Source organism: Platichthys flesus, chromosome 24, assembly GCF_949316205.1.
Source record: "Platichthys flesus chromosome 24, fPlaFle2.1, whole genome shotgun sequence".
NCBI lineage: Eukaryota > Metazoa > Chordata > Actinopteri > Pleuronectiformes > Pleuronectidae > Platichthys > Platichthys flesus.
In genome coordinates this window covers 13,743,425-13,755,217 of record NC_084968.1, presented here as the reverse complement: position 1 = coordinate 13,755,217, position 11,793 = coordinate 13,743,425, and the positions used below count along the sequence as shown (strand labels likewise).

Genomic DNA, 11,793 nt, shown 5'->3' with positions numbered 1-11,793 from the left:
AGAGAGAGAGAGAGAGAGAGAGAGAGAGAGAGAGAGAGAGAATCTAAGTCTCAGGAAGGGCAGCACTCGTACTTATCTGATTCTTAAATATGAAAAACAAACATTAGAAATATCTTCAGTGAGGACATGAGGTCATAATCTAGATAGACAGAGATTGAGATAGATGGCAGAGCGGACGCCCCCATGTCCTGAGACTTGAGTCCCTCTTGCAGCAGCCGCAAGTTTCGAGTCCATCCTTGATCTTTGTTATTTGTTTGTATTCTCCAGAGTTCATGTAAGAACAATATCTGAGGTCTGCTGTCTCTATTTTAGCTCCGGCTCCCAGTGGGAAGCTCGTTTGCTCGTTTCCCTTCCTCTTCCTCTTCTCTGGACTCTACAGGTCATTCAAACCACGAACTGAACCACAGCTGAATCCAGTCTGGTTTCTATCACATCATCTTCCCCCGACTGTTTGTTTCCCACCTCCTGCCTCGCGCTCACTGGCTTCAAGGTAATGAATTTAAAGAGGTTTTGATTAATCACCAGAAACTCTGTGTTACAGCAACGGCCCGGAATCTTTTCCAGATAAGAACCTCGAGAATTCTGTTCCCGACAGTAAGTGGGAAACTGATCGATGGATTTCTGCAGCACGTGAAATAACTGGTGGATAAACGATCCTCAACTTTACACAACAAATAAACATTAACTAAATACTTTGTGTGTGTCTGTGCGCCTGCTGCTCTCTGATGTTGTGATAAAGCTTTGTGAGCCAAAGAAAGTCGACCATCGCAGCAAAGGGGAATGAAAAACTGACACAAAGTGCTTTTGAGGCGTAAACACAAATGTTGTGTTATCTGTCTAAGTGTGTGTGTTTGGGAGTTCACCAGTTTGTCTTCTCCAGTGTGTGAGTCTGTCCGACGCGCCTCGGCCTCTCGCTCTCTCCAAGACAAACAAGGCAGAAGGGAGTTAGAGCGAAGTCGGGGGATGAGTCATGCTGATTTATAAAACCCATCGTGTGGGGGGGGGGAATCCTCTGAGCGAGGTAGACTCTGTGAAACTCACGTTACACAACTCATTTGTCGTGATGAGGCTTTAGCGCCGCTGAGCCTTGTGAGACCCGTTTGTTCCTAACACAAGTCGGTTCCGTGTGGCGGCTCCTGGGTGGCACCGGGGGTTTGATCCTTCTTCTTCTTCATGTCACTGCGCTCTCCTGCATTTCTGACTCCTCATGGCTGCGGCTTTGATGCGCGGTCAAATTTCAGGCCACATCTGATAAGAGAGACTTTTTTTAGCCGGACTCTGAGGTGGAGGAGAACGGCTCTGAGTGGATGTTTCAACACACAACAATGTGCAACCGGCTGCACTTTAAAGTCAAGAGACTCAGTGGGAATCAGGATCCAGAGCTGGTTATAAACTTATAAGTCACAATAAGTGTTTATGAAATTCAGATTTCAGTCTCACGTCAAGTTAATCGCAAGCACCAAGTGTAGCCAGGCTAGCTGTTTCCCCCTGCTTCCAGTCTTTATGCTAAGCTAAGCTAATTAACGTGAACAAACCTCGGAATTGACGAAAAGGTCAAAGAGCATCTTTAAAAACTGAAATCATGATTTATGCCCCATTCTAATTAAGACGTCTTTAATGTTTTGAATCTGACCAACTCAACAGATTATTATTATTTCTGTTTCCAGAAGCACATGAGAAATAGATTTGAACCATTATGTCGCTCTCATGCTTAAAGGCTGTGGTTTCTTCAGAACGTGGTGCCGCCCTGTGGAGCCCTGTACGCTGCTGCTGTCACCAGTGATGTAATGTGGAAACTTGTTTTGTCCCGTCCGGGGCCCCGGCGGTCAGCCCCCCCCCCCCCCCCCCCCCGAGGTGCCGGTCAGTCTTGAGTTCGAGGGGCCCTTCGTCTGCGACCGCCAAGTGACTGCGTTTCATAAAGATAAGTGGCGTTCCGAAAAAAGAAGGAGCACGTGATCAATTCAAAGAGTCGCCTGGCAGAGACTGTCATCACCTGGATATAAGGGGGGGGGGGGGGGGGGTACAGTAACCTGTGGGTGAACTCTGCTTCAGTCAGGATGAACAGAAATCTATTAAATATCTGTTTGACAATTAAAATCTAATCATGAGATTCACAGAGATTACTTTTTTTTTGTTAGAACACTTTTGTCAATAAAGTTTTCTTGACTGTTTGTTTATCTTAAATCAATTTAAAGTGGGTTTGGTTTGAGGAGGGATTCTACATGTTTGTATTAATATGTGTTTGTCTTAATGTATTTAAAACATGACTCCTGTGTCCCAGTGACTGTTGTGGACCAGTTGAAAGACTTTTTTTCAGTTTGGACGTTTGGACTTTGTTTTGTATGTTTGGACAATCGGCCTCGGCAGAGATCTGTGCCCGTCTGGCATTAACATTTCTTTAAGGATTCAATCTTCTGATTGTGATGTGAATGTTTCTCACGGTTAATCTGTGTTGTTGTGTAACTCATGTCTTCGTCGTCCATCACACTCAGGGACGCGACCACATTCCAGATCCATAAGTTCTTTCTGTTCTCTTCTGTCTGGATTGTTCGACGGCTCCTCGTCGACTGGTTCACTTTCCCAAGTCACCGCTTTTAACTCAATTTGGTTTTAGATTGAAAACACAAACCAAACATCGCACATCATGGCCTACATCACGGATTGATCCCAAACTTGAAGCAGTGGTGGAGCTACAGGGCGTTAAAGCACCATGGGTCTGAATGTGTGCGTTAATGGAGTCACCGGGTTCATCTGGCAGGATCAGACCTTCACATCTGGACCGATTCGTCTCGGTTTGGACATAAAGATATAAAACGGGGTCGACTCTCTTGTCCAAACAGCTTTTGGAACGTTGCCTTTAGCGTCAACTCGTGGAAACATTCTGTAGTTTGCCGGAGAATGTTTGTAATTTGGGTGGAAAATTCAATCAACCGTGTGTTTGAAACGGGCGATTCACTTTATCAGCATGAATCCATCGGCCCGGTCGACCCTGCAGACGTGTGCAGCTCGTTCTGCCACATTGTGCAACGCCTGGTAACGGTTTTATCACCTCATTGGGACGAGAGCAAAGTAAACTCTGCTCCATGTTGACACAAAGTTGAAAACCTCTTTATTCCAGGAACTTTCACCACAGGACGTTTTCTCTCTGTCCGGGAACACAGGGGCTGGTCGGTGTGACTCTGTGTCTCTGCTGCCCCCTAGCGGCCAGAGAAGCCTCGTGCTCCACTGCCAACGAGGAGATGGGATTTTCCACCAGTTTGTTTGTCAGCAGGTTTTTAAAGTTGTCACATTTGTACTTTGCACAAGGTCAAATTTCAATTCTCTGACTTCTTGTTTATTATATTTGTTACAAAATTACAGAAAGTAAATATAGATGGTGAGGAAAAGTCAGATGAGTCAGTAGAGATGATATTTGGACTCGTGATGAGATGTGAAACAACAACATCTTCATCCTGTTGGTTAATATTCACGATCATTTCACTTCTCAGTCTACATGGCTTAAACCTACAAAGGATTTGGATTTGATATAATCTGACAGGACAGGTCGCACACTTGTTCTAGGTCACACTCACACACACACACACACACACACACACACACACACACACACACACACACAGACACACACAGACGAGCTGCGAACCTTCATCTGTGTAGCGTGCATGGACGAGCCTGTGTCTGCTCCTGAACTTGAGGAGGTTATTCAGGGCGTCTTCCTCAGACCTTCCTCCTCCTGGTTCCTCTGAGCTCTGGAGGCCGTGGAGCTGGAGATGCGACACCAGCACCGAGCGGTCATCTCAACACCTCACACATGGCGGACAGATCTACACCAGGCAAATCTACTGCTCCTCTCTTCTCCTCTCCTCCACTCCATCCCTCCCTCCATGGCCTCCTGAGCTTCCTCCTGGTTCTCCTGTGTTTGCTCCCCCACCCGGTTCAGGCGGCCTGGTTCAAGGTCGGGGTGGTGGGGCCGTGGGGATGTGACCCTCTGTTCGCCAAGGCCCTTCCCAACGTGGCAGCTCAGCTCGCCGTCAACCGCATCAACAGGGACCCGTCCCTGACCCACGCTGCCACGTTTGATTTCACCGTGCTGCAGGTAGGCTGCTCATCTCACTGCTCTCCACATTCACTCGTTTGATGAATTGACTTGTTGGAACTTCCTCTTCAGGAGCCGTGTGAGACGTCCAGAGCTCTGGAGGCGTTCCTGGGTTTCCACGCCAAGGCCTCGGGGTACATCGGGCCAGTCAACCCCGGCTACTGTGACGCTGCATCCATGCTGAGCCAAGGCTGGAACAAAGTAGGTGTGAATGGTCGTTCACAGATATCCTGTCTTCTTCTGCTTGGACAGATCGGATTAGATCTCTTCTCTGCTCCTCCAGGCTTTGTTCCCTTGGGGTTGTGTTGGCTACGAGGTGGACGACGTCCGGAGCCACCCGACCTTCGCTCGCTCCATGGCGAGGCCCACGTGGGTGCTGCTCAGCATCATGCGTTACTTCAGTTGGGCGCACATCGCCATCATCTCCTCCACGGACGGCATCTGGAAGGAGACGGCAACCAAGGTTTGGATCTGCTTTTATTTCTGACGCTGACAAAGAGAACCTGCTGTTGACAGAGGAATCCAAACTCTCCCCTTGTGGTCTCTGTCCTGTTCAGGTCGCTGATTCGCTGAGAAGCCACGGCCTGCCGGTCAGACTGGTCAGTTTCATGGAGAACACTCCTCATGGCATCAGGCGAACTCTGGCCAAGGTTCGAAAGATGAGTGAAATACGAGGTGGGAACTGATATCAAATAACACTTGAGATCTTGAACAGTTCTGAAGGACACAGTGTTTAAAGCTTGATGTCTTGTCTTGTCCTAGTCGTGGTCCTGTGCATGCACTCGGCGCTGATCGGCGGCACCGTCCAGAAGCTCCTGCTGGAGACGGCCTACGACATGAAGATGATCGACGGCTCCCTGGTCTTTGTGCCGTACGACACGTTGCTCTACAGCCTCCCCTACCGGAACGTCACCTACCCGGCTCTGCAGAGCAACCGCAAGCTGCTGCGGGCCTACGACGCCGTGCTGACCGTCACCATCGAGTCGCCCCGGACCTCCTTCTACGAGGCCTACAGAGAGGCCATGGAGACGGGGGAGGTGGCGAGGACGCTGGAGCCACAGCAGGTGATGCATTGAGCTGGAGATGAATCCTCGTGTGCTGCTTGTAGTGAGTCTGTCTGAGCTGGACTCTGTGACCTGCAGGTGTCTCCTCTCTTCGGGACCATCTACAGCTCCGTCCTCTTCATGGCTCACGCGGTGCATCGGGTTCGGCAGTCGGGGGAGTGGATGTCTGGCGGCAACCTGGCGAGACACACCCACAATCTGGCCTTTCAGGTACTGAGACGACTGAGAGACTGAAACAAGTTTGTCCATTCGTCTCCTTTGTCCATAAAGATGAGGAAAGTGTCTTTTGAATTTCCATGCCATACAATTAAATATGGCTGGACTGAAAATAAACCTTTAAAAGACGAAGGTCTGGCCATGAAATATACATCTGAATGATTTCATATTTTCATGCAGTATCTTATTAACGTTTCAGGGGTTCAGTCACCAGATTAAAACCAACGACTCTGGAGCAGCTCTGCTGGATTATCTCATCCTGGACACAGACGGCCTCTCCTGGGAGCTGAAGCCAGTGTACAGGTACCAGAGTGATGATTAGGTTAATATACAAGGAGTACAGAGAGATGATTCATATAAGAGGGTTGTTTCAGTTCAGGTTGTTTAATAACGATCCTATCGACTGATGACAGGATCGACATGGAGGGCGGGATGGTGCGGTTCCTGGGTCGAGACATCCACTTCCCCCGAGGCCACGGACCCAGGAGAGACTCCTCCTGCTGGTTCACCCCTGGAGTCATCTGCTCGGGGGGTGAGAGCTTCACTCTGGAGAATCTTTCTTTACAGTCGTATTTATTCAAGGTCCTTGGAAATACTGATTTAAATTTGTTATGTTTTTACATTTTCATAATTTTCAAATGTTCTGCTCCAGGTGTGGATCTGCTCACGACCGTCAGGATGTTCCTCGGAGCGTTCGTCTTCTTTGTCGTCTCTGTGGCGTTGATTTACTGCGTCAGGTACGAATCTATGTCCAATCTGAAGAGCCATGAGTATCAATATGGACTAGAACTATAATTTTTTGATATAATATCGAGAAGTTGATGTTATCGTCGAGATCCTCATGTCTCCTCCTGCTCTCTTGATGCCCAGGCGGCGCATCAATCAGATTCTTCTGGTCAAGGGTCCAAACAAGATCTTACTGACGCTGGCAGATGTCACATTCATCAACCCTTCGCTCAGCAACAAGGTCAGTCTCTGCTGGACATCTCCTTTAGAGTCCAGCTCCTGACTTGTCTCCGGTGATGGATTGATTTGTAACGCTGGTGTTGCTGTAACACTTTTTGAAATCACACAACAAACCCTCACACCCTGAACTGGCGTCTGCACAGAAGCTGAGTCGGGACGACAGCAGAGCCAGTGGCATGAGGAGCGTGTCGGACCGAAGTGTTGTCTCACCGGTGTCCAGCGTGACGCCGGCCACATATGAGAACTCCAACGTGGTTATCTACGAGGTGATCCCAGTTTGATGTTCAACAACATCCCACAGTTCTTATTCTGCATCATCATCCCTGAGTTTACCTGTGAAAGTGAAAATATGTCAAATATTAGCAGAACCAGTTTAATTTAAGTTCATGAAAAGACAAGAAGAAGCTGTTTCCTTATGAAACTGTTTGTGTTTCCCTCAGGGTGACTGGGCCTGGCTGAAGAGACTCCCTGATGGGACGTTCAGCAGAATCAACACCAAAACCAGTGATGTGTTTGAACTGGTACGTCATGTCGTTGCTGTGAAACAAAGTGGAATTCATTACTTTAGAATTTTGAATTAATTTAAGAAAGTCTGCAGATGAAGGACATGCGTCACGAGAACGTTAACCCCTTCCTGGGCTTCTTTCACGACTGTGGCGTGTTCGCCATCGTGACGGAGTTCTGCTCCAGAGGAAGCCTGGAGGACCTGCTGCTGAACGACGACGTGAAGCTGGACTGGATGTTCAAGTCCTCTCTGCTGCTGGATCTCATCAAGGTTCCTATATGAAGTAGATGTAGATGCACTTGGAAAACTTCTCAGGGCTACATGACCAGGTACATGACTCCATCCTTTCTGCTGCCCCCCCCAGGGTATGAAGTACCTCCACCACCGCGGAGTGTCCCACGCTCGTCTGAAGTCTGGTAACTGTGTGGTGGACGGACGCTTTGTCCTGAAGATCACAGACTTCGGTTACAACGAGGTTCTGGAGTCTCAGAGGTTCCCTTACATGGACCCCCCCGCAGAGGGTGAGCGAGCAGATCAGGGTCACGGTCACTTTGTCCACGTGGAGACATGTGTACGTATCCACAACCGAACCAAGCTCATACGGTTCTGTGTGTTCCAGAGCTGCTGTGGACGGCTCCAGAGATCCTGAGGAGCGGGCAGCCGGGGCTTCACGGGACTCTGACCGGTGACGTGTTCAGCTTTGCCATCATCATGCAGGAGGTGGTGATCAGAGGACCTCCCTTCTGCATGCTGGACCTCTCCGCTGCAGGTCACTGAACTGCATCCTGATTCTGAACAACAGCTCTTATCATAAAACAACAACAGCTGATGTGTCTCTGTGTTTCAGACATCATCGAGAAGCTCTGTAAGCCTCCTCCTCTGTGCCGCCCGGTGGTCAGTCCGGACTACGCTCCGTTAGAATGCATCCAGCTGATGAAGCGGTGCTGGAACGAGCAGCCGGAGAAGAGGCCCAGCTTCGAGGAGATCTTTGACCAGGTAGTTGAGCAAAATGTCTCCATCTACATCCCTTGTACAGAAGTAAATCTAAATGCAGGAGTCAATGTACCTGTCGTTGGTTAATCAGGTAAAGTTTCACTTGTGTCTTGTTCTTCTTGCCATTATCTAAGTTTAAAGATATCAACAAGGGGAAGAAGACCAACATCATTGACTCCATGCTGCGGATGCTGGAGCAGTATTCTTCGAACCTGGAGGAGCTGATCCGAGAGCGAACGGAGGAGCTGGAGATCGAGAAGCAGAAGACGGAGAAGCTGCTGACCCAGATGCTTCCTCCGTCAGTTTTACTCCAGCAGAACACAACGTCATCACAATTCATCCCACATTTTGACCTTGTGTTCATCTTCTTCCTTTCAGATCTGTGGCAGAAGTTTTGAAGGTGGGCGGCACAGTGGAACCAGAGCACTTTGACCAGGTGACGCTTTACTTCAGTGACATCGTGGGGTTCACCACCATCTCAGCCAACAGCGAGCCCATCGAGGTGGTGGACCTGCTCAACGACCTCTACACCATCTTCGACGCCATCATAGGAAACCACGACGTCTACAAGGTGGCCTCCACCTCTGTTAGCACAGATAATCAAATCCCTTTGAATCACTTGTTTGCTCATTGCGTTGTGTTGTTGTCCAGGTGGAGACGATAGGTGATGCCTACATGGTGGCGTCCGGACTTCCTGTCCACAACGACAACCGTCACGCTGCCGAAATAGCGAACATGGCTCTGGACATCCTGAGCGCGGTGGGAACCTTCAAGATGAGACACATGCCGGATGTTCCCGTCAGGATCCGAATCGGACTGCACACAGGTGAGGGTTGGACGTTGGGTAACTTACATTCAATCCTTGGATCCAAACCCTTTCACAAAGCTTGTCTGTGTTGTAGGTCCGTGTGTAGCCGGGGTGGTGGGTCTGACCATGCCTCGCTACTGTCTGTTCGGAGACACAGTGACCACTGCCTCTCGTATGGAGTCCAGCGGGTTGCGTAAGTCACAGACCAACAAAGAACATAGGACTGAAAGTTTGTGTATTAAATAACCAGGCAGTTATTACTTTTGTTCCCTAAAGCCTGCAGGATCCATGTCCACGAGAGCACCGTGAAGGTCCTGAAGGATCTAAAGCTCGGCTACAAGTGGGAATTAAGAGGCAGGACAGAATTCAAGGTACAACTTTGTTTATCAGGGACAAGATTTCAACAGACTCCAGCATCTCAACACCTGTCTCTGTGGTTCCTCTCAGGGGAAAGGTGCGGAGGAGACCTTCTGGCTCTTAGGGAGAGATGGGTTCACCAAACCTCTGCCTGTTCCTCCAGAAGTCAAAACTGGGTAGAGATGAATTCTTCCTGGCAACGTGGCGTTTTGTGTGTTTGTGAGTGCAAGCTGTGTTTACGCTGTTTACTTTGGCCCAACAGGCAAATGGCTCACGGGCTGCAGATGGCCGAGATCGCCCAGTACAAGAAAGGGAAAGCCGAGAAACTGCAACAGGAGCAACTTGCAAAGGAGAAAAAATGAGGTAATGTTATGCGTTGTTTGTGTTTATTTTATTTTTTTCAGGCGCTAGCTTCAAACTAAACAGACACAAGATAGCTGTGTGGTAGCAGCTGTCGTTCTCCCATCTTGTGTTGATGTTGTGTTCATCCTCTCTCCCATTCTCCTCCATCCCTCTCGAATCAGAGTCACAGAAAAGGAGTCCAGGGACGGGAAGCAGGTGTTTCACGAGGCTGTGAAGAAGATCTCTCACGTCTGTGTCGTGACGAAGGTCAACGCAGCCGAAGACGAAGACAGCGTCATGATGTCTCACGACTGACGGACCTGTGGGTCACATGTTCACCTGGACGGGACCGAACACGTAACTCTACATCAGGACTTTAAAAGAGAGAACTCCTACAGAGATCATCCTCTGAGAAGAGTTAGCAGCAGCAGGAGTGTGTGTGTCTGTGTGTGTTTGTGTGTGTGTGGGTGTGTTGAAGTGATGAGATGAAGTCCTGTCTGGAGCTATGTATAGAGGCGGTGACTCAGCAAAGCAGGGATCTGCAGAAACTGCCCGTCAGCAGCAGAGGAACGACGCTAATCTTCAGTTCATTTCCTCCTCCTCCACTTCCCTGTGTCTCCGTCTGAAGGGGGGAGGAAACGAGGAAATGAGAGAGGAGGGAAGCACACTGAGGAGAGAAGGAGAGGTGAGAGGAAGGATGGTAGAGGAGGATAAATGACCATCTCATGCTTTCAACACCTTGTCTTTGCTCTTCATCCTCCATCCATGAATTTGGCTGACTGGATCTGATAATCTATATTAAACACATACTCCATACCGGTTTACTATAACTAATAATATAATTTGCCTTTTATTCTTTCTTCAGAATAATTTTCCATTTTTTCTTCATTTTTCCATAAAGTTTTTTTGAAGAGGATTTAGGAAAAGTTTCTCCTCCAACTTTTTAATGTGAATTAAAACGACTCATCAACGCCCTCTAGTGGTCAAATACAAACTAATCTCAGATTTATTCAAACTACAGATGGCAGCCTGGAAACTCCACGGGATTATCCCCGTTGATCCTGTGTGTATGTGTGTGTGTGTGTGTGTGTGTGTGTGTGTGTGTGTGTGTGTGTGTGTGTAGATTGAAAATCCTTAAACTGACAGGGAGCTTACCACACTCTCTCACTGTGTAGATAAAGGACTCATACTCTCATCTCCAACGCAGCTTTACATGTTTCGTTGGAGATGACTTTACAATTATGTGTAATTAATATAAAATTATCTTTTCATCTTAAACTGTTACATTCAAATCATTTTCAAGAGCGGAAATGAAGATACCTTTTGGATTCTGTCTTATTCACGACCCTCAGGTTGCACTACGGCTATAAGTCTATACACAGATGTTTCATTAAGCCCTTTACAATAATGGAAGGGTTGTTGGTTTTAATTGACAATTAATATGAATTAACTAACTAATCAACAAATGAATATGAATTAGTTTGCAGGCTTGTTTTAATCTGCACCTCCTGAAAGGTCGATGGTAAAAAAACAATAACATACAAATAAAGAAAATCTAAAGTCAGGGATGTGCACTGAGTAACACAATCAGTGTGAAGTTCAAAGTTCTATTTGTTTAAATGTAAGTGATCATAAAAAAAACATGTTGCAATGTGTGTGTGTGTGTGTGTTTTAGTATTTAGTTAGTTCAATGTGTCAATAGAGTGTGTGTGGGTGTGTGTGTGTTCGTGCGTGCGTGTGTCTGTGTGTGTTTAAATTGCAATGTCAACAACACAGCGTGGAAACTGTGCTTGTTGTGAAATCACAGCCCGTCTCAGTGACAAAGGGAAGCTTGTTTCCTTTGTGTTTCCTGTGTGTGTCTTTCTGCTTTGTTGGCTCTGCTCCTTTGTTGCAAGTACAACGACAGCGCAGGGTTCGAGTGTAGTGCTGAGTTTACACCAGCAGAGGGCGCTGTGCAATGGGCCCTGTCAATCAGGAGAAGGGAAAGATCATGTAATAGTCATTATATAAAAAAATAGAGGGTTTAAACCAAATAACAACAAATTAAGAAAATAGTCTGCGTGAATTTGGATTAATGCAAATGAGGAAAATCTGAATTTTCATATTTTAACCTCATGGCAATAAGGGACTGTTTACACAGAGCTGCCAGATTTCTGCAGATTCTGATATTCTCTGTTTTCAGAAGCGAGATAGAAACAAGGCAAAAGGTTGCAGACCATGTGACTTCACAGATGAAAGGTCTTGGTGGGGGGGGTCTTTTCGAGCGTTTGTCTGTACCCGCGCCAGATGGAGGTTAGCGGAACCAGACTTCCTTTGAAACGCAGCTGATACTTCCCCCGGGAAGAGTTGGGTTGCCCCGTCGGCTCGACTGGTAGCTCGCTGTCATTGTGAGAGAGACTGGATCCTGGTATTCCGGCTGTCACAATGCTGTCCCCTTTTTCCGTAA

General features: G+C 47.7%; 2 protein-coding genes across 5 annotated transcripts in view; one reads left to right on the top strand and one right to left on the bottom strand.

The window, feature by feature from the left end:
- The window catches only part of usp12b (ubiquitin specific peptidase 12b), a 9,531-nt gene extending 7,966 nt beyond the window's left edge, over window positions 1-1,565 (bottom strand). Inside the window, exon 1 of the mRNA XM_062384561.1 lies at window positions 1,536-1,565. Within this exon, the coding sequence (XP_062240545.1) occupies window positions 1,536-1,565 (30 nt within the window). The remainder of the gene's footprint in view (window positions 1-1,535) is intronic.
- Window positions 1,566-2,247: 682 nt separating this feature from the next.
- gc2 (guanylyl cyclase 2) lies at window positions 2,248-11,000 on the top strand. Of its 4 annotated transcripts, XM_062383459.1 has the most exons (24): window positions 2,418-4,096; window positions 4,169-4,297; window positions 4,380-4,559; window positions 4,654-4,771; window positions 4,859-5,160; window positions 5,239-5,370; window positions 5,576-5,679; window positions 5,790-5,908; window positions 6,029-6,113; window positions 6,247-6,343; window positions 6,486-6,608; window positions 6,783-6,863; window positions 6,941-7,117; window positions 7,212-7,368; window positions 7,467-7,616; window positions 7,695-7,843; window positions 7,975-8,138; window positions 8,219-8,411; window positions 8,492-8,666; window positions 8,743-8,841; window positions 8,925-9,019; window positions 9,096-9,181; window positions 9,268-9,368; window positions 9,530-9,664. In XM_062383459.1, exons 1-23 carry the CDS (start codon window positions 3,812-3,814, stop codon window positions 9,365-9,367), a joined length of 3,300 nt encoding a protein of 1,099 aa, XP_062239443.1. In that variant the 5' UTR covers window positions 2,418-3,811; the 3' UTR covers window position 9,368; window positions 9,530-9,664. The 4 variants fall into 4 exon arrangements, 3 of the variants coding, with proteins under 3 accessions (XP_062239445.1, XP_062239443.1, XP_062239442.1); XM_062383458.1 differs by having other exon boundaries at window positions 2,421-4,096; window positions 8,492-8,841; window positions 9,530-11,000; XR_009920155.1 differs by lacking the exons at window positions 9,268-9,368; window positions 9,530-9,664 and having other exon boundaries at window positions 2,248-4,096; window positions 8,492-8,841; window positions 8,903-9,019.
- The last annotated feature ends 793 nt before the right edge of the window (window positions 11,001-11,793 follow it).

Coding starts and splice junctions, on each gene's coding strand:
- gc2 (XM_062383458.1), top strand. CDS start 3,812: ATGGCGGACAGATCTACACCAGGCAAATCTACTGCTCCTCTCTTCTCC. Junction 4,298..4,379: donor TGAGCCAAGGCTGGAACAAA/GTAGGTGTGAAT, acceptor CTGCTCCTCCAG/GCTTTGTTCCCTTGGGGTTG. Junction 8,139..8,218: donor CTGACCCAGATGCTTCCTCC/GTCAGTTTTACT, acceptor TCTTCCTTTCAG/ATCTGTGGCAGAAGTTTTGA.